Source organism: Apodemus sylvaticus, chromosome 3, assembly GCF_947179515.1.
Source record: "Apodemus sylvaticus chromosome 3, mApoSyl1.1, whole genome shotgun sequence".
NCBI classification, from domain to species: domain Eukaryota; kingdom Metazoa; phylum Chordata; class Mammalia; order Rodentia; family Muridae; genus Apodemus; species Apodemus sylvaticus.
Genome location: NC_067474.1, coordinates 122,309,146 through 122,329,983, shown reverse-complemented (window position 1 = coordinate 122,329,983; position 20,838 = coordinate 122,309,146). Strand labels below are relative to the sequence as shown.

The following is a 20,838-nucleotide window of genomic DNA, read 5'->3' as shown; positions in this document are numbered from 1 at the left end:
AGTAAATAAACAATTCTCACCTCTGAGAAGTGAGACCACCGCCTCCTCCCAGACCTGCCACACCCTATTCCTCCAAGTAGGAGACATGCTTAGTGAGCACGCATTGAGCATGTACACTTAACATACTGAGACTACAACAGCGGGCTGCAGAATCAAAGGACCCAGGCACCCAGTACTTAACAAGCAGCCCTAGACCCGGGGCCCTCCTCAGCCCTCTGGGGTTGGCGCTACTTCCTTATTACAGATCTGGAAACGGGCTCAGCCACTGCCTATCACTCAACCAGAATTACCTGACCTGAGGGAGTGGCTGTCGCTGGGCAGTAGCTGTAGAACTTCAGGCTGGGAGCTACAGTGAGGCAGCTCTCCACAGTTAAGGCAGGGTGCACACACACTTGTGTTCACCCGAACATCACTGGACGGAGCTTGCCAGAAGCCGCTCGCATACTCACTGTGATCCAACAGTTGCTTCTTGCTTTTTTTTTTTTTGTAATTGCCAGCCATGACCCACTGAGTTGATTCAAGATCCACTAATGGGTCACAGCTCCAGCTACAGAACAATGCTCTGCCACTTCCTGCCACTTGTCACTCTTCATCAAAACACTAAAACACACTAGTCCCAGACAAAGATCAAATCCCCTCATTTCTCAGGGCACAGTCTGCTCGCTCACCACAGGTTTATTCAAGATGCTACAGTCAGCCCCGGGACCAGGGTGGCAGAGCAGACAAGGATGCAGCTTCGTCCCTTCAGGGTCTAGAGAAGGAAAGCAACTCCACCTTGACTCAGATAATTCTCCTAGGCCACAAGTGACAAGTGAGTCAGAGGATCTCCAACTTCCTGGGAGAAGGAGAGGAAGCAGATGGTCCTGGCGGGCGTGGGAGGCTGTCACACTGTAAAGCAGCACTGGCTACCAGAAGAACTGGTGCGCGGGGAAACAACTTCCCAGGTGCTGTGGCATGGAGCAGGCCCACAGGGAAGAACCAGAGGCAGGCTGGCAAAGAGCAGCAGAGGAAGTGGGTCCAAGCGCGGGCCGGCACCAGCCAGGCAATACACTGCTACAGAACCTGCGCATAGGAGACCTCTGCCCCCATGTTCTGCAGATGCCTGGACCCCAGGGACCCTCTAGCAATCGACAGGTGAGCAAGGAAACAAAGGGCAAGGCTCGCTGGAATCCACCCTCACACTACTACGGTCCTTCTGCTCCCCATCAACCACTCAACACCACCAGTCAGAAAGCAGGAATTGGCAGTCAGGAAGACCAAGAGCAGACATACATGCAGAACTTAGGATGCGCCCAGCATGCGTATGCACTCACACATGAAGTCATTCATCCCACATGGTAACCCTGAGAGTTATGTGGGCTTCATCTCTTCTTTACCAGCTGAGAAGACTGAGGCACACGGGCTGATAAGGCACTCGTGGTCCACACAGCTGGCAGGTCTCCGCCCCTGCTGGGGTGTGCAGATCTGAGACCCGCTAGAGATGCTAGGAAGCATCTGCACAGCTTTGCTCTCTGGCCCTCCTATCTGTTTTACTTGTTCATGACACCCAGTTCGGCCGTCTGCAGCCCTGGTGTTCCTATTGACTGGCATGAGCAGGAGACTGCACACAACCCTTGTGAGCACAACCCTGAGCACACTCTAGCTACCTCAGCCCTTCAGCAAGCAGGGCAGGTGGTCAGGCGTCTGGCAACTGTGGACAATGAGTGTCAACATGCTCCTGGATCATGGTCACACACGGGTTTACCCCAGAAGTACAAAGAGACCAAACCAGCTTCCTCAGTCTCCCTCCCCAGCTTGCCAGCCACAGTGGCCCCTGCTGAGACTCCTCACAAAGGCAGGAACTCAGGTGAGGCCTTAGCCCAGAGAATGGCACAGGACCCAGGCTGGCATCTATTCACACCTGTGCACACGTGTGAATACACGGCACCACCCACCTCCAGGGACAGCGGAGAAGAGGCCCTGGCCATGGCTTACAGTGAGGAGGACCACAAAGCTAACCCAGGCATGAGACTAAAATCCAGATGGAGATCCTTGCCAGTGCCACCCACAAGCCCCAGGGCCTCCCCACTGGGCTCTGTAGCTGATCAAGCAGGTGTGGTCTAGGACACTGTCCAAGACAGATAAGAGGCAGGGACATCTCAGGGGAGTCTTTATCACTGCCAGTTGTGTATGGTAGGACCACCAGCTCTGCCCCCTCGTGAGGGTGCAGGGAGTAAGGCAAGACAGCTGGGAGGGAAGGAACCTGGGACACACAGAGGAGCCCTGGCAGGAAGGGCATTACTGAGATAGGTCAAGTACACAGGGTTCTTCTGTAAGGGCCAACTTGTTCTCCCTGCAGACAGGACCGTAAGAGTTTTCTGAGCAAACATGAGGACAATAAAGAACAATCAAACTCGGCAAGCTCTGGCTGGGAGACATATCCATATATATATCATCACCTTCACAGCCCTGCAGGAACTACCATTCCCCAGCCTCCAGATGGGGTAACAGATGAACCCAAAAGGACATCTAGACAGGAAACAGCAACTGTGCACATGAAGTCAGGGGCAAGTCCAAGGCAGAGGCTTGGAGCCCAGGAAAAGGAAGGCATACTATGGAAAGATCCAGCCTGTGACATCTCGTCAAGGCCATGGAAAACCCCAACCCTGACAGATCAAAAACAAACTACCAAGATTGTCGATTTGCTCTAAGCTCCCAACGACATATACTAAAGAAGTTTATGTGAATTGCCTAATGTACTTTGCCTTGGTCAGAATTACTACCAAGCTAAAAGAGATTAATTTTGCTAGATATTCTAAACCCTCAGACACTTCTACAAAGCCTACACAGCTAACGTAACATTTCTGTTATCTTAGCTGACAAGCCTCAAGCACACATACACACCACCTACCCATCACCACACACCCAAAGACACACACCTAACACCCCCCACGACTCCTCTTAAGGGTTAAATACACACTCAGAAGACAAGGGGCCAGTGACACAGTACTCACTGGAGAGCCTCCTCCCTCACAAAACAGAGCTGAGCTAAGGGACACAGAACTGGGTGTCTCCCAGCTCTCTCCAAGTGTTGGCTGGCACAGAGCTAACTCTCAGTCCAAGTTTGCAAATGCTTAGCTAACAAAGATGGCATTATGCAAAGGCTGCTGCACGCTGCTGGTCTGGGAGTTCAAATGAAGTGACCACTGCCAAAAACTTTGTTTGGGTCCCCACTGTCGCCGTCCCCTCCCCCACCCCACCTCCTGCCTTAAATAAAGGGCAAGGATTTGCAATTTGGGGTCTTGCAGCCACTTGAAACCCATTACGATGGCCACACTGCCTGGGTTCTGGCAAAATGCAATTCCAGCTCCTCATTTAATGTTTAATTAACTACTAACAGAAGAGTCTGGCAGGCTCTGGGGGCAAGAGGAACTCCAGAAGACAGGGTGGGAGCCCAAGGAGGGGACTCAAGACAAAGTATAAACTGGGGGAGGGGCCACAACTGAGGGCATTTTGTTGTGGTTAATCTGCCACACAAGGGTGCCAAGGGTCAAAGCCAGAGATGAGCCTTGAACGTGCCAGGCCCTCTGGCCAGACAGCTAGGCTGGCTTATCACAGAGGCCAGCACTGCCTCAGCTCCGGAGCGCCCAGCTACAGCACCCACTGCCACCCTCTCGTCCCCCTCTCCCTCTCCCTCGGGGGCCTGGCAGGCACTCCCTGCCCAGCAGGAACCTCAGCTCCGCATACCCAAGGAGAGCCCTCTCAAATATCACTTTGCTATTTCAAACCCACCAAGGACACTGGACCCCTGCCACACGGCCACAAATACCCCAGCTGCTGTCCACACCCACAACTCCGGCACTTTTCTCCTCTGCTAACCTTACCTCTCCACAAGAATGGGGGCTGGGGCATGCACTAAAGGGGGCTCAGGTCTTCAGAACAGAGAAACTGAGACAAGCAAGGAAATCTGGCCACGCTCGCAGGAACCCGAGGCTACTATATTGCCCAAATTCTCCACTGTGGGAAACAGGAATCCATGAACCTCTTAAAATCATAAAGTCTCCTTTATGAGGACATGGAATTTTCTAAAAAAAAGTCGGTGGCTTTTATCACTTTACTTCTGGCAAAAGCAAAGCGCCACTTCACCACAACAGAATCCCCCTCCATAGTTCAGGTCTCACCCAGCCTGCGACTAGGCACTTCTCCTTACAGGGGCTTCAATCTGCTTCTGCTATTTCATCAGAGAATGCATATGGTCAGACTGGGCACTGGGCACACTCTGGTCAACTGCAACATCTCCCATTTTAGGGAGCCTACACCAGGTGAACCCAGAAAACACAGTCAGGTAGAGCACAAGACGTAAGCTTTGCCCTCAGCTCCACCACCTCCTGGGCTAGCAACGGAAATGCATGGCAGTGGCTTCATCTGTAAGATGGAGTGAGACTCAGTAATAAACCCATCAGCAAGGCAGCCGCGAAGCCCTCCCGCAGCTGGGCGTCTGAAGGTACGCCATTCGGAGCACCTGAGAGCCACTGTGGGGCTAGCCTACTTTGCTCTTTTCTTGCTACCAAACAGAAAATACAACAACTACCACAGGAGAAAGAGGACCACCAGAGGAAAAGGCACCTAAAGTGTTTCTCTCTATCCACAGACCCATCCTACAGTCCCACAGGAAAGGAGACACACACAAACTCCTGGGAGTGTCCATTTACAAAGGACAGTAACAGATCACTCTGTCAGAGAAAACCCAGAGGGAGCCCCAGTGGGGTCTTATGGGCTTTCCTCATCTCTTTTAAGAGGCATTGCTAAGCCTGGGGAGAACAGCAAAGAAACCACACAGGGACCCAGTCACTCCTCCTGTGGCCTCAGGTACTCAAAACAAACCCATTCTCAGAAAAGTCCACCCTAGACACAAAACCACTATCACTCCGTGTGCATGTGGCAAACATCAGGGCTTTCAGGCTTCTAAATGAGCCAGGAAAACCCAAGCCGCCAGGTGTGAGGCGGAAAATAGACAATGACTCAAATAAAAACCTAGCAAATCAAGGACAGTTTAACCCCTCCCTGCTCGGTCACCTGGCTCCTTCCAGGATGACACATCTGGCCTTGATCTGGGAGGGACCCTCCAGATCACCCAACCTGACCCTTCCTATTTTGGAAGGAGATGACCTGCCAAGATGACACTATTACTCTGTACAAGAACCAGTGACCCACACCTTCTATTCGAACTGGAGAGCCTCCTCCCTGCCAAGAGGTACCCCAGATACTTTTTCCATATTGTCAAGAGTTGACTCTTCTTGGTTAGGCACCCAGGGCCAGTGAAGACTTCACACCATCCATGTCTAACTGTCATTAAAGCTGCCACTTGCTCAAGATGACCCACAGAACTCAGCATCTGAAGAACATCCCCCAATAATTTATGAGCTGTCCTTGTCCAGGTTACCCCTCCCCACAGGAGAGGGGAGGATCGCCTCTCTTCCTCCCCTATTTCCCTCCTCTCTCCCATCAGTGTGTGCTTGATATGTGTGTAGAAGGCCTTAGGTAAGCTACACAGATAAATAGCTCCCAGCCTATACCATAGTAAAAAGTTAGTGTGCTTATATAGCCAAAAAGGCCAATCTAAAAAGCTAGCCAGGATCATGCCAGCAAGTGATGCCTCCTGTGTGCCTGTGCCAGGAGATGTTAGAAGCATGGACTCTGGTAGCCAGGAGCTGTCTGTACATTCTAACTCTCCTGCTGTCATTAGCCTCTCTGTGCCTCAGTTTCTTCATCTGCAGGACGGAGCTGGCAGCATGCCTGCTTCCTCTGGCAGGGGGACTGAGCAAGTGCAGTAATAGCACGCAGCCAGACACTTGGTAAATGTTGACGTAATGCACAGACACTAACATGAGATGATCCCCAAATGCAGAAACCAGTCAGAGGTGTCCTTGAGACCTATACATGATGGCTGAGGCCTATAACCCCTGCTACTCAGGAAGCCGAGGCAGGAGAATTGAGGATTACACCACAGTGACAGCCAGTCTCTCCCACATACAAAGAATCTTCCAAGGAAGTCTTAGAAAGACAGAAAGGATTAGTGTAGACAGAGAAAAATGCATTCTGGCCTAGGGGAGAACCTACTCGTGGGCCAGAAAGATGGGTCAGTAGATTCAGTCCCCAGAACTCAGGGTATGAGAACCCGATCCCTGAAAGCCACCCTCGGAAACCTCCCTAAACATTGTCACACACCTACCCACACTCACAGCACACACACACAAAATGAATGTAAGGCACTGAAATTTTCTCAGGAAGAAGTCTAACTCACTGAGACACATGGGAATAAACTAGATGAAGAAATGAAAAGGAAAAAGAGAACAACATAATTGTCTTCAGTAGCTCTTTTTTTTTTCCTTCTACAGTGTAAGGAAAAAGGGCCTGCAACAGCATACTTTTAATCCCAGCACTCAGGAGGCAGAGGCAGAGGCAGGCAGATTTCTGAGTTCAAGGCCAGCCTGGTCTATATAACAAATTCTAGAGTAGCCACTCCTACATAGTGAGACCCTGTCTGAAAGAGAACAGGAAAGAGAAAAGAGGAGAGGAGAGGAGAGGAGAGGGGAGGAGAGGGGAGGAGAGGGGAGGGGAGGAGAAGAGAAAGAGAGGGGAGGAGAGGAGAAAAAAGGGGAGGGGAGGAGAGAAAAGGGGAGGTGAGAATGGGAGGAGGAGGGGAGGATGGGAGGGAGGAGGGGGAGAGGAATCTTTACTCAATCACATCATTTCTCCTCCCTTGTGACCTGACTTAGGTCACAAGACACATCAGTCCCAATTTAAGGGGAAAAGGTCTTGAGCTGCAAACCTATGAATCATGGGCCCCCAACAACTATGACCTCATCTCTTAGCAGCATCTTCTAAATGTCATGCCATGCTCAGCAATCTGCCAGGTTTGACTACCATTCCTTAGCAAGTCACAGGCTGCAAACTAACATACATTTCTACCACTGCCATCTTGCTTCAAGACCCAAGACCAAACCACACACTGCCAGAGAGAACCTCCACACTACCTACCTACTAGATAGAGTACCCTGCTACAAGCCACCGCCTGCGGGCAGGAAGGCCAGCTCAACAGTAAAGAGCACTGACTGCTTTGCAGACGACCTGAGTTCAGTTCCAAGCACCCACCTCAGGAAGTGCGCCACCCTCTGTAATTTCAGTTGTAGTCAGTTTAATCTGAGGCCCCCTGACCCTTGGCGCTTTTATGGGCATTAGATCATGCATGCATATAAGAAATAAATAGCCAAGTGTAGTGGCGCATGCCTTTAATCCCAGCACTTGGTAGGCAGGGGCCAGTCTGGTCTAGTGAATTCCAGGATAGTCAGAGACACACAGTGAGATTCTTGTTTCTATCACGTAAATAAATGAATAAACACACTAACTTTAAAAAAAAAAAAAATTCGCCGAGCAGTGGTGGCGCACGCCTGTAATCCCAGCACTCTGGGAGGCAGAGGCAGGCGGATTTCTGAGTTCAAGGCCAGCCTGGTCTACAGAGTGAGTTCCAGGACAGCCAGGGCTACACAGAGAAACCCTGTCTCAAAAAAAAAAACAAATCCAAAAAACCAAAAAAAAAAAAAAAAAAAAAAAAAAATCATTAGCAGAGGTGATTTCCTGTGAAAGAACATAAATGTCTATCACAGACTAGTCTAAGCAACTGGAAGGTAGAGCTCCGTGCCAGAGCGCTTGCCTGGCACTCATCAGGCCGAGTTTGAGCATGGGGACAGGGAATTCTGAAACAGACGCTCCCATCCTCCCTTCCTCTCAAAAATGAACCATCTGCAAGGTAGGCTTGGCTATTTGTAGTTACTGTAAAAGGGGTGACAGGTGAGGGTCCATACTTTGCTAAGGGAAAGGGGACGCTCACCTGACTGCCGTACACTCAGCCTCTGGCAAGCGCCAGTTCAGGAAGTCCGGCCCCTCAGTCACCACCACCACTTACCTTCCCAGAACCACATCATGAGAATGAGAGCAGTCACCCTTCCCTTTCAATCCCTTTTACAACTAAAAGTCCACCAGACCACAAGTACCATGCCCAGTTTCTTTTTCTCTGGAGAGGACACGAGAACTGACCACACTCCTGAGCATCTTACTCCAAGGGTAAAATAAAATCCCATCACACTAGCCACCTGCGAAGCCAATGAGCTAGCTCAGTCTCCCTGCAACACCTGTTACAGGAACCATTTCACCAAGGCAGCACCCATCCCACTGAAACGGACCGCCCCTGAAACTCAGAGGTGGGCTCTGGTCTCCTAGGCCAGTTCAAACTCAGCATGCAAAGGAGGCAGACCTGACCAAGAAGATGGGACCGGATGCTGGTAGGAAGGTGGTTCCTACACAAAGAAGGGGAAGACTGTTCCTACCACACAAGTCCAAACCTATGTCTGTAGGATCACCTGCAGTGCCCACTGAAAGCAAAACCCACCTGACACTTCCCGTTCCTCACGCCACTCCTCCCTGACACATCTCAGCCATTGTTTCATCAAATCCAAAGTCAGGCCACCCGAACCCCTTGGGCTCAATGTGCTCTTAAGGTAAGGACAGCACTGCCACGCAGACTCCGTCCTTGCAATGGCTTCAGGACCTTAAACGTATCCAGGTGGATAGTCAGCCACAGGAGAGAAGACTCTACTGCCTGGCAACGTTCAGCTGCGTCAAAGGACAACGTTGAGCTGGCCATGGTGGCTACAAACCTCCAGCACTTAAGAGGCTGAGGTAGGACGGCTAAAGATCCAGGGTCAACCTGATCTACGCACTGAGTTCTAGGCCAGCCTGAGCTCCAGCAGGTACCGGGGCCCATCCTTCTCCCTCCAACCCCTAGGAGGCTGGCAAGATTGGTGAGCCAGCAACAATGCCTGCCACCAAACCTGAGGACCTGGGTTTGAGCCCCAGGACGCACATAGTAGGAAGACAGAACTGAGTCCCAAGTTGTCCTCTGACCTCCACTCTCTGACACACGTCACACCTCCACCCAACTCAAATGTGCATATGCACGCAATATAAATGTAACTAAATATAGTGTCTGGCTATATTTAAGACAGTGAGTGAGGGAGCCTTAAGTACCCATAAACCCCAGTGTGTGACACACACACACCCCACACCACTGTGTGTGACACACACACCCCACGCCATGTGTGACACACACACCCCACACCATGTGTGACACAGACACCCCACACCGTGTGTGGCACACACATCCCACACCATCTGTGGCATACCCCACACCATGTGACACACACACACCCCACAGTGTGACATGGACACCCTACACCATGTGTGACACACACACCTCGTGTGTGACACGGACACCCCACACCGTGTATGACACACACACCCCAGTATGTGACACAGACACCCCACACCATGTGTGACACACACACTCCATACCCTGTGTGCACATAAGCACCCCACACTGTGTGTGACATACACACCCCACACCATGTGTACACATAAGTACCCCACACCGTGTGTGACATACACCCCATACCGTGTGTGACATAAACACCCCACACCATGTGTGACATACCCCACACCATGTGTAACATACCCCACACCGTATGACACACACACACCCCACAGTGTGACATAGACGCCCTACACCATGTGTGACACACACCCCCCACACCGTGTGTGCACATAAGCACCCCACACTGTATATGACATGTACACACTGAAAGGCTGCTCTCTGGAAAACAGAACTAAGTCCACTCAGCACTGCTGCTCAGTCGCCCTTGTAGTCTACAATACAGATGACACATTTACTTTCTTTTTGGTTGTGGTCACTTTGTTCTTCAGCCAACCCCAACCGGTCCCTTCCCAGCTAGCTCTTAACAAACAGCCACATGATTCTGAGTCTCAAACCCGCTCCAGACAGGTATCTGCCTCTTTTCGTGTAACTGCAAAGTGATGAAATACTGTTCCTCGACTTAAAACACCCAGGAAGGAGGTCTAAGGAGGCAGGCCGCAGAGGCAGGTGGGCAGGAGACCGGGAAGGAAGGAAGGCAGGAAGTCAGGAAGGCAGGAAGGCAGGGAGAAGGAAATAAAGACCACCGCCAGTTGGCTGTGCACTTGCTTTTGATACTGAAGAAGTTAGAGCCATCCAACCCTGTAATTATTGCCAGGATTAAAAATTCGTTACTCACATAATCGTGAAAGGCTTTCGCTTCACTTGAATGTTCACAAGTGTCTCTCCTTTCAGGAGCTGCACAGTAAAGGTCCCAAAATACGCTGCAAACAGAAAAACAAAGTGAGATCAGGTTACTAATCATGACTGCGTACACGACAGGGGAGTGCAGGATACACGATGCAGCACCAACTCTCCCGAAGGCTCCATCCTACCTTACAGCACTGGGCAAACTCAGCCCACAACACAACTGGAAGCAAGCTCTCCTGGCGAGCCAGACAGCTGTAATAGTTCCCATGTAAGCAGCTCCTCTGGCCTAGGTATCTCCCATCAGAGACACTGTCTGTGGTCAGTAGACACCAAAGCGTATAAAGTTCAGCACAGTCCGCCCATGGTTTGTCCACAGACGAACTGGATGGGGGATCTGCCCATCCCATCTCTGTCCTTATCACCACCCCAAACCAAAATGGCTGCAGCATATTGTAAAAAGGTTAAGTTGTCAAAAGTCAGGACACAACTATGATTCATCCGCAGTGCAATCTGGGCGACTCCAGTAATGAAGGGAGCCTTATGGGGTCTTAATCCTTTAGCCTGCACCCCCAACCTGTCTGTGAGCCAGCGAGGGAGGAGCTGTGACAACCAAGAACCTTACCCCTCTCACTGAGCAGAAGGGCCTCTCCAGACAGCACCACGGAGCAGAGTAAGCCGGCAGGGTGAGCACAGGGCCAGGGCACGGCACTCAAGACCCGCCGGGATTCTGTATGACCACGCCAAAGCTCCACAGTCACGAAAACGGAAACAATTGCCGTCTTGCCCACGAGTGCTACCAAAACAAGACCTTAGAGACGCCCTATACCAGAACCGAGGTCCAGCCAGAACCAGCCTGAAGGGCACAGTGAACACTGAAACTGAGGTCTGATCTGACTTGTGGTCCAATGCTGCTGCCCCATCACAGCAAGCTCCATTGTCACTGCCAAGGACCACTCTCAGGGTGTGCCTGAAACAAAATCCATCCTCACCCCCCAAAACAGCCATAGAGGAAACATTCTAGCAAGCCAGACTACAACTGACAGCCACCACAACCTGAGCTCCAGGACAGTTTCCACTCCTAGAACAAGGATGGAAAAGCTACAAGAGACTCCAGGAGCCACAGGAAAACCAGGTCTCTGCACAACTGCAGATGGAGGCTGAGGACCACTTTCCTCCTCCAAGACTGCTCCCAGGAAAACCCCACACAGCAAAGACTTCAAGACACCCTAATTTCCAGTACCCTCAAAATAACTTTTACTCACAAACCCAAGTTTCTACAAGACCCACAGCGATCAGATCCACCAATCTCATCAACGCGCTCACCTCCAACAGCCAACCTATCACCCACTCCCGCAGGTGGGATCCTTGCGCCACACCAGCCGCCGCCTCCGACCAGGCAGTTGGGAGGTTGGCAAAAGCCATTAAAAACTCATTTTCTCAGCACAAGTTAGAACAGACACTTCATCCTCCCGCTGTTCAAAGAGCCTTGAAACAGGAACCTGAGCTAGCAGTCAGGTAAGTGCCAACATCCCAACACACGACACTACACTTGACTCAACTCCACCAAAATATCAAAAAGCCACCCCTCCTCCTTTTTCCTTCTTCAAAAGGATCGTGAAAGAGTCCACCTATCAGCCCCACAAAAGACATCCAGGTCACTCATTCAAGACACTTGCTTAAGACTCTGACCCTTCTCTTCCCTCCCGCCAGGAGGAAAGACCACAGGCTGCTCAGGCCTGGAGAGAGGGTCAAGGATAGGCAGAGGCAGTCCCTGAACAAGCTGCCTGCCGGCCGGCATCCTGCCAGGCCACCGCTGGCTGCTTAAGGTTCTCTCGGTAAAATAAGGCTTTGTGGTTGCCGGGATGCTGGGGGGTGGGGAGGCAGAGGAAAGGAAGGTCGAGTCAGTCTGAATCAGTGTCTCTACAGGAAGTGTGGCCCTCTTTGCTTTTCTCAGGGTCCCTGGAAAAGGCCCAGTGGATATCTCTTAAGGTTTGGCGTTTGTGTTAGAAAACATAAGGGACAGGCCAGTAGCAAAACGGACCTGATGTCCCCTCTACCGGCCCTGCCCCCACTCCTCTAATTAAAGCAGCATGCAGGATTGACAAAAACCCTTCCAGCTCTTTCTGAGCCCCCTGCCTGGTGCCCCAGAGTGAGATGGAAAGGCATAGCAAAATTCAGTCAGTTCCCCACAGGCGGAGAAACAACACCAGCAAAAACTTCAGGCAGCAGCTCTTCTGTCCGCTCTTCTGCCCATTCTTCCTTGCCAAGCCTGGTCAGATCACCCAGAGGTGCCTGCTCGGTGGAGAGCTGAGGCTCCAGGCAGAGGGCCGGCTCTGGGCCCCTTTCTTTGTTCCCTTGGACCCGAGCCTCAAAACAAAACACACACAAAACTATTACCCAAACTTACCACCACCAGGAGTGCAGAAACCCAGGCGGTTCACCCAGTGTGATGTTTTTTTCCCATCGAATCTAGAAAAGAGAGAGCGGAGGCAGCTTAGAGGGGCAGAAAGGAGGGGCCGCAGGGCCTTCCCCAGCCAAAAGGCTGTGAAGACCAACTAACAATAAATGCCAAAAGGTGATAAAAATTCAAAATGGTGGCCACAGTGGCTGCTCCTGAAAACAAAGGCTCTAAGAATGGTGGGGAGGAGGGGGTGTCAGGAAACTGGCTGCCGAGGAGCCCACTCACCTCTGATAAGAAGGTCTGTGCAGATTTCTGTGCTCCTACATGCAGTAAATATTCGTAGACGTATAAAGCTAACCTGGAAAGTGAGGAGAGAGAGAGAGAGAGAGAGAGAGAGAGAGAGAGGTCAGATCACACTAAGGCTCGCTCTGGACCTTGCCTGTGACTGTGAGCCCCGTCTGCGCCATCCCACCTCTTGTGGCCACGACAAGAGGTGAGTACCTACCACCCCAGCCAGGATCCGAGTCAGAACGGCTAGTGGGTGGGTACCACAAACCAGCTGCACCAAGCCGCGGGAGCTGGAGAACGGTCCCCAAACTTGAACTTCCAAGTGGCACTGGGACTAAACCCACCTAGGTCTCACAACTCGCAAGCCGCTTCAAGAGCTCCTATACCCAACCCACTTCAGCTCGCAGCTTTAGCTCAGCTTTGGGGTCCGGACAGACTCGGTCCCAGTCCGGGTACTTGGCGCGCTCTGGAGAGGGCAGCAAAGCGCCGCCCTCAGCATCTCCCCTCAAACAACTGTCCCCCAAGCCTGGGGCCAGGCCGGCGCCGCCAGCCCAGCCCAGCCCCGGCGCCCCGGAGCGCACCGGGCTGACCGGGAGGCCGCTGGCTGGGTAGGGAGAGCGCTCCCGGGCGAACAAAGCCCCCGGCACGCACTCCTCACGCCGCGGGCGGACAAAAGGAGCCTTCGGGGCTGCAGAAAGCCACGCGCCCCCTGCCCGCACTCGGTGGGCAAAGTAAGGCCCTCGCGCCCAGCGAGCCGAGCGCACCGGCTCAGAGTGGGACCTCGCCCACCCTCGTCGCGGACCCCCGCGCCCGCTCCGCCGCGCGCCTACCAACTACCCTCGCCCACCGCTGCCCTGCCACCCCTTCAGGGTGCCCCAGCCTCCGCCGGCGCCCAACAATGGGCTCTCCACGCTGCCGCCGTCGCCGCGGGGCAGAGACCGGGGCCCCAGGGGCACAAGGCGGCGCGACCCCCGCGCCCACCTGCCTCCCGCCGCCCGCGGCGCGGCCCCACTCGCAAGAGGCTTACTTTTCCCGAGCCTGCCCGTCCGAGGGCACCGCCGAGCCTTTGCCTTTGGCAAACATGGCTTGCAGAGAAGAGGGCGCAGAGCCCGCCGCCGCTACCGTCCGGTCTCCCGAGCTGCCCTGTTCCCGGCCCCCTCCCGGCGCTCGCCCGCTCGCTCGCACTCCGCTCGCCGCGCTCCCTCCCTCCCCGGCGCTGGCTCCGCGCTCTTTCCAGCTGTCAAAGCGTCAGCCCCGGCCGCGGCCCCATCGCCCTGGAACTCCTCCCGCGCCGGCTCGGCCTGAGCTGCGCCGCCGCCCGCCCGAAGCCTGCAGCTCGCTTGCTCGCGGCCCGCGCGCCCGCCGCCCGGCTCCGCCTGCGCCGCCCTCTGCGCCTTGAGCACCGCTGCCGCTGCCGCCGCCGCCGCTGCTCTACTTGGAGCTCAACCGAACGTGGCTGCCCCGGCAGGAGCGCGGCGGGCGTCCACGCCCCGCGACGGACGGCCGCGGCGGCCAATCGGCGCGCGGGGGCGGGCCCGGAGGCCGGGAGGGACGCCTGTCAGCGCGGCCGCGCCAGTCCCGCTGCGCCTCCTCCGCGAGCCGCTGCCCGCTCGTGCCCCGGCCGGGGGAGCGGGGGGCGAGCCCTGGCGCTGGGGTGGGGCGGCGACTCGAGGGGCTCGGGCGTGGACTGGAGCACCCAGCCGGCGCGGCAGGGACCGGGCGCTGCGACAGCGGGCGCGGACCCCGGCTGGCCCGGCGCGCCCCTTTCCGCGTCGGCCTAGCTCCCAGCGCCCCCGCCTCCCCGCGCTGATCTTACCCTCAGCGGGCCGGGACCCCGGCTGGCCCTACTCCCCTCTCCGCCCCACCCCGGGCTGCCTGTGCCCAGCCCTGCCTCCCGAGGCTCGGCCAGGGCTGCACGCGGAGCTGGGCGGCCGAAGCTGGCGCCAAAGCGCGCGGCTGCTGCTTTACTAGATCGTTAAAATACTTTGGGAAATCCCAAAGTGGAGCCGCGCGAAAATGGCCCTTGGCGTGCTCCAGGCAAGCCGTAGGAGGGGAAAGGGGTCTTGGACTAGAAGAAAAGAGAGTGATTTCTCTCAAATCTCCGAGGTTTGCTAGCCCTGGCAAGTTAGCCTCTCGCCTTTCCACGGGAAAGGGTTCCGTGTGGATGAGGGACGTCACCTGGACGCCTCGCGACTCGGAATGCGCGCCGCAGAAATCTCAAACTTCAAATAAATGAAGCTAAATTGGAGTGTAGGGGACCAGAGTCGGGCGTGGGGGGAAGGGAAGCTTCCATTGTCAATGACCCAGGTGTACAATGGGAAATGGGGGGTTGGCAGAGTGACCAAGCCTTTTGCTCACGACTCCTTTCTGTCCACTCGAGGACCCCAAGAACCTGCAGTGTACCCTTATTAGAGACTCCGAATCAAAAGCTGGTGAGATAAGGAATGGCTACCCCATTTTCATACTGTTTCTAGAGCGCGGTTCTCTTTAAATGTGATAAAACATTGTCGGCACTGTCTCTTTAAAAGAGTCAAGCAGAAAAAGCTGTGTAAGCGCTGATTGGCTGCCTGTTTGGATACATCTTTAGGGGAGCCTTGAAACTGTTAGCCTAGGTTGATTTTTTTTTTTTTAACTGAGCTGTTCCAATAAACAAGTAACGCCCCTCCCCCTAACATGCCTCGCTCCAAACAATTAAAGGATAGGTCAGTGTCCTGGGGAAAACACGTTTTAAGTAGGAAAACTCAAAACTAGATTTCAACAAAATAAACAATAATTCTCTGCCATTAAGTTTGCTTATTTTGCTCTGCAGAAGAGAGAAAGGAGATTTTTAAAAGAAATGTCCCACAGCAAACAGATCTGCACTGGTTCAGGAAGGAGACTCCGGGTGCGTTTTTGGAATAATGTTCTACACTTGTAACAGCCTCCCTAAATTAGAATATGGCCAAGCACCGTGGACCCCTCTGGACTCTGCTAGGAACCAGAGCTCAGGCAGATGAAGGACAGAAAAAAGGGAAACACTGAGACCTAGTTTGGGGTTGCCTGTGCCAGCCCCTAGTTTAAAGGTTGTCTTGTCAAGAAGGGGAGACGCGTGGAGGCTGGGAGTTGAAATACAATGGTAGAAGAGAAAAGGAAATAATTACAGTTATTTTTTCCCCTAGGCAGTTTAATTTAATAGGGCCAACTTAAGGTACCTTTAGAGCCCGCGCTAATTAAATCGGTCTGCTCATACCCTTCCTTCGGACTTCCTTCCATTTTTGATGGGCTAGGAATGACCAGAAATGGCTTGTCAACACACTGACTCATTGGTGTCTGCTGGTCCTGCAGATGATGAGGACCACTTGGGTCTTGGGAAGAGAAGCACTGCCCCTCGCGGGCCCACTGCCGAAACCCTCTGTCCGGGTTGGCTATGCCTAGCAGCCCAAGAGCTGAGACACCTCGGAGCCACTTGCTCATCCGCTTCCTCGCCTGTCAGCTGGCAAAGGTTTTGGGAGGAAGGGTTTTTTTTAATCTCTTGATAGTCTAGGCTAGTATTCCTCTAGCTTTTTCCCCTTCGCAAACGGACGGGCCCCTCCTTCCTGGCATGGGGTGGGGGAGCTGTTTGTTCGGAATCCCTGCGGTCTGCCCTTTGTGGAGGTTTGAGAAAGTGAGGCTCCGAGTGGGTTGGTGGGTCCTTGGCGGAGCTAAAGGAAACAGTGGGAGACCCTGGGCAAAGGGACCAGAGGGAGGGGTCTTAGCTCTTGGCGATGGAGAGGAGGCTGAAGGGTTCCCTAGAAGAGCGACCTTTCTCCAGCCCCAGCTAGCTCGCTGCAGCTGGCAACCATCCAGAATCTTAGATCATAAGCAAGCCCAAACACCCATAGGTGGCCTTTCTGCTCCTAACTTATCTTTTCCCACTGGGTTCCCCTACCTGCCTTAGAGCACATTTTTTGGCTGACACCTCTGCCTGGAATGCCTCTCACCCTGGCCCCTTTCCTCAACTATCTTCAGAACCTAACACTCCTCCACAGATAGCTCCTTCCAAAACTGCCTGCACCGATCCTGTCGGCTTGGGTCTCATTTGTTCTACTGAACCTCCGTGGACGTCCTCCCTCAATGCAGCCCATTGTTTACCGTCTGTCTCCTCCACCAGACAGAAAGGGAAGACCTACATTTTAATCATCTGGATGTCTCCTGAACCCAGCACAGGTTCCATACCTGTGTGTATTGGGACCCAACAGGACACCAGGAGACTCAGGGGAGAAAAAAAAACAACACCCCAGGCCTGAAGTAGCTCTGGGCTGGGTGAAGAGATAAGAAAACGTGACACCACCCACAATAGGATTAGATCAGACCACGCCCTCTGGTAGGCCACGCCCACTACGGCCTCTTCCACCTGGAAGTACTATACTGTCACATTCCAGAGTGACCAAGCCATTTCTTTCAACTTCTCCTTCCCAGTCCCTTTGTTTGAGAACCTGTTTATTAAACACCTACTATGTAGCAAATGCTGCCGTACACAGTAGTAACCTAAACATAAACAAAACCACTTATCCTGCGAGGCTTACACTGTTGTAAAACCCTCTGCTGGGAGCCTCTTCCTGTGACACAGGACTTCCTTACTCCAGCTGGATGGTCGAATCCCCTACTAGGGACTTCCTGTGCACCCACCCCGCCCCCTACCCCGAAGCTTCCAAGCTGCAGTAAGGTTTGCCTGCAGTTGACCAGATCTGAGTGCCATGAGCCAGGCGGCACCTTATTTGAGTGTGGTTCACTAAGCAAGCAAGCAAGCAAGCAAGCAAGCAAGCGCGCGCACACACACACACACACACACACACACACACACACCATAGAAACATGACTCCGCTCCTCGGGGTCAGGGAGCTTGTCATTCCACTGGGGACTGCCTGCCACATTCAGCAACAACGATGCTAACAGAAACAAGGAACAAGACAGATGGAAAACTAGCCTACTTCTTCCTCTCCCACAAACTGGGGAAGGTTGGAGCCTTCACAAGGTAGCAGTTGAAAGAGAGAGACTTGAAGCCAGTGAGCTCAACCCAAGGAAGCTGTGCTTGCCAAGGACGCCAGGGTATCTGGTTTCCTCTGGCTGGTTCTCAGCTCTCTTGGTGTGGTGGGGTTCCTCACAGCTGCTGGAGACTAGGCCCTCCTCCCCCTGAGCCTTTTGGACAGAAGCTTAGCATCCAGCCCTTCCCCCTCCTGCCCCCAGCACAGTCCAGGGAATCCCAGGGAGATTCTTCCATCAAAATCTCCACCGGCTCTACAGGAAGCCTAGGCCAGCCCCTTGTCAGCCCAGGTTTGTACTGGAATTTCCCCTAAGGGCATTAGGGACTCCCTGGGAAGGGTGCAAATTCCAGGTCCTAAGACCTGGTTTCCAGGTCTTCACTGCTTTGCTAGAAACCTTTAGGTGGCAAGAGATAGCCCACGAGGAGCCTGTCCTGTCTGGGTAGTGAGGGTATTACAGTCCACCACAAAGGCCTGAAGGCAGAATTAGGGAAAAGATAGGGAGTCACACTCCAGGCTATCTAGCAACTCGTCCTAGCCCACAGCCCTGTGGACGGATGGGAACAAAGAAGAGGTCAGGACTGGGGAAAGCTTCTGCAAACTGAAAAAAAAAAAAGATGACCACGGGGGCTGGAGAGGTGGCAGGCAAGAAGAGTAGCTGTCATGGCTGTGGGGACTCGGCATTCAGCTCCCGATGCCCTGTCAGGGCAGCTCCCAACCACCTGCAACCCCAGCTGCAGGGGAGCCAACACCACACAGACAGACAGACAGATACGTGTAATTTTTAAATAATAAAAATACCTATTTTGGGCTGGAGAGATGGCTCAGCGGATAAGAGCACCGACTATTCTTCTAAAGGTCCTGAGTTCAAATCCCAGCAACCACATGGTGGCTCACAACTATCCATAAAGAGATCGGACACCCTCTTCTGGTGCATCTGAAGACAGTTACAGTGTACTCACATATGATAATAAATAAATCTTTAAAAAAAAAAAACCTATTTTTGCCCAGGTGGTACGGGTGCATGCCTTTAATCCTAAGAGTCTGGAAGCAGAGGCAGATCTCTAAATTTGAGGCCAGCCTGACCTACAAAGTGAGTTCTAGAACAGCCTGGGAAACTGTCTCAGAAAACCTTTTTTAAAGAGATGGTCACTGGCTAGGCATTGTGCGTGCCTGTAATTCCAGCGCTCTGGGAAGTAAAGGCAGGAAGGTTCAGGAGTTAACAGTCAACCTTGGCTAGGTTTCAGGTTCACTGGGCTACATTAAAAAAAAAACCCTGTTTAAAAAGAAAAAAAAAGAGCCGGGCAGGGGGTGCACACCTGTAATCCCAGCACTCTGGGAGGCAGAGGCAGGTGGATTTCTGAGTTCTGAGGCCAGCCTGGTCTACAGAGTGAGTTTCAGGACAGAGAAACCCTGTCTCCAAAAAACCAAATCCAAAAAACCAAAAAAAAAAAAAAAAGAAAAAAGAAAAAAGAAAGAAAGAAAGAAAGAAAAGAAAAGAAAAGAAAAGAAAAGAAAAGAAAAGAAAAGAAAAGAAAAGAAAAAGAAAAAGAAAAAGAAAAAGAAAAAAAAGTATTCCAAGCCAAAAGGTGGTGGCACATGCCTTTAAATCCCAGCACTCAGGAGGCAGAGGCAGGATGTCCTCAAACAGGTTTTGCTAAAGAAGAAAAAAGTGGATTGTAGTTTAATGTCAAACATGCTTTGGAATGTTTCTCAGCAGACATCATAATTCGATGCTGTAGTAAAACACGTTTTAGGAAATGTATAGGATGAACTAGAAGGCACCTACTATGTGTTCCCTGAGTACAGGAAACTATCAGAAGGCCGTGTCCAAGTGGCTTCTAGAAGTAGCCTCATTCTAGATGGCGCCTCATTCCACTTGGCCTTCTGTAGAGTCTCTGTTCTCACTTCTGATCTCTTAATAGTTGTGCACATGCATACACACACACACACACACACACACACCAGCATCTCTTTTTTAAAGAGATGGTCACTAGCTAGGTCACACACCTCACTTCCTCTAGGTCAGCAGCCCCCAGCTCCCTCCCTAAAAGAGCCCAAAGACACCTGGTCACTTCCAGTCTGCTTTTCTCCATAGCAACCATCACCACTTGCCAGAGTAGATGTTTATCTATTTATTTTCTCACCTACCTCCCTCATTAGGATGGGGACACTCCAGGAGGCTTTATCTCAAAGTTGAATGATTCACTTAGCACAGGAATTCTGAACACCTGGCCTTGGCAGGGCACTCTGGTCAGCGATGGGTGTACACTGCTGAGAGCAAGATGGTGTCTCAAGGACCCTTCCGCGTGGAGCTGAGAGGCCGGCAGAGAAGACAAGGTTAATTCAGCGGGCGCGCAGGTACTTAAGTCATTACAGACTGTGCCAAGTGCTAGGAGCAATCAAAAAACAGAGGGACAGGCGACCCAGGCAAGAGCAAACAACATCAGACTGCATGGACCAGGGCCGGAGGGGAAGGAGGGCTTCTCCAGGGAGGTGACCCTAACTCTTTTTTCTAAAGGATGGAGGGAAGGAAAAGAAGCTATGGGGGCGTGGGTGAGAGGACTGAGAGAGGAGTTTGCAGCATGGATTGCTGTGCCAGGGAGAATTGTTGATAGCTGGCCCTTATGGCGGCAGCGGAGAGCTCCTACATTCTGCAAGTCTTTCTTGCTCTCAGATCAGAGGCGGTGCATAACAGAAGACAGGCGTTGCCCAAGGGCGCTGCCAGGTAACAGTGCAGGAAGCAGGCAACTAAGCAGACTGGAGTGTACCCAGCAGGGTGGTGGTTACCAAAAAGCAAGGCCACACAGGAAACAGGAAGTGAGGAGTGCTGAGGATGTGGAGACGCAGGAGTCAGTCTGTAGTGTTGGTGGGCTAGGTGACGACCCCTGGGAAGAACATTACGGAAAGTTGCCTGGAGATCCATCACTTCTGTTTCTGAGCACTAAAATCGGGAGCCCCGGCTGTACATCAGTGTCCACAACAACGCTGTC

The 20,838-nt window shown here is 52.8% G+C and overlaps 1 protein-coding gene across 2 annotated transcripts in view; it reads right to left on the bottom strand.

Moving 5' to 3' along the window:
* Ssbp3 (single stranded DNA binding protein 3) overlaps positions 1–14,312 on the bottom strand; it is a 140,828-nt gene extending 126,516 nt beyond the window's left edge. Inside the window, exons 1-4 of one of the 2 annotated variants that reach the window (XM_052176901.1) lie at positions 13,873–14,312; positions 12,843–12,915; positions 12,564–12,625; positions 10,146–10,230 (exon numbers count right to left, since the gene is read on the bottom strand). In XM_052176901.1, coding sequence (XP_052032861.1) covers positions 10,146–10,230; positions 12,564–12,625; positions 12,843–12,915; positions 13,873–13,928 — 276 coding nt within the window. In that variant the 5' untranslated portion in view covers positions 13,929–14,312. The remainder of the gene's footprint in view (positions 1–10,145; positions 10,231–12,563; positions 12,626–12,842; positions 12,916–13,872) is intronic. The other variant, XM_052176902.1, reaches the window with a different exon arrangement.
* Between the last annotated feature and the right edge of the window lie 6,526 nt (positions 14,313–20,838).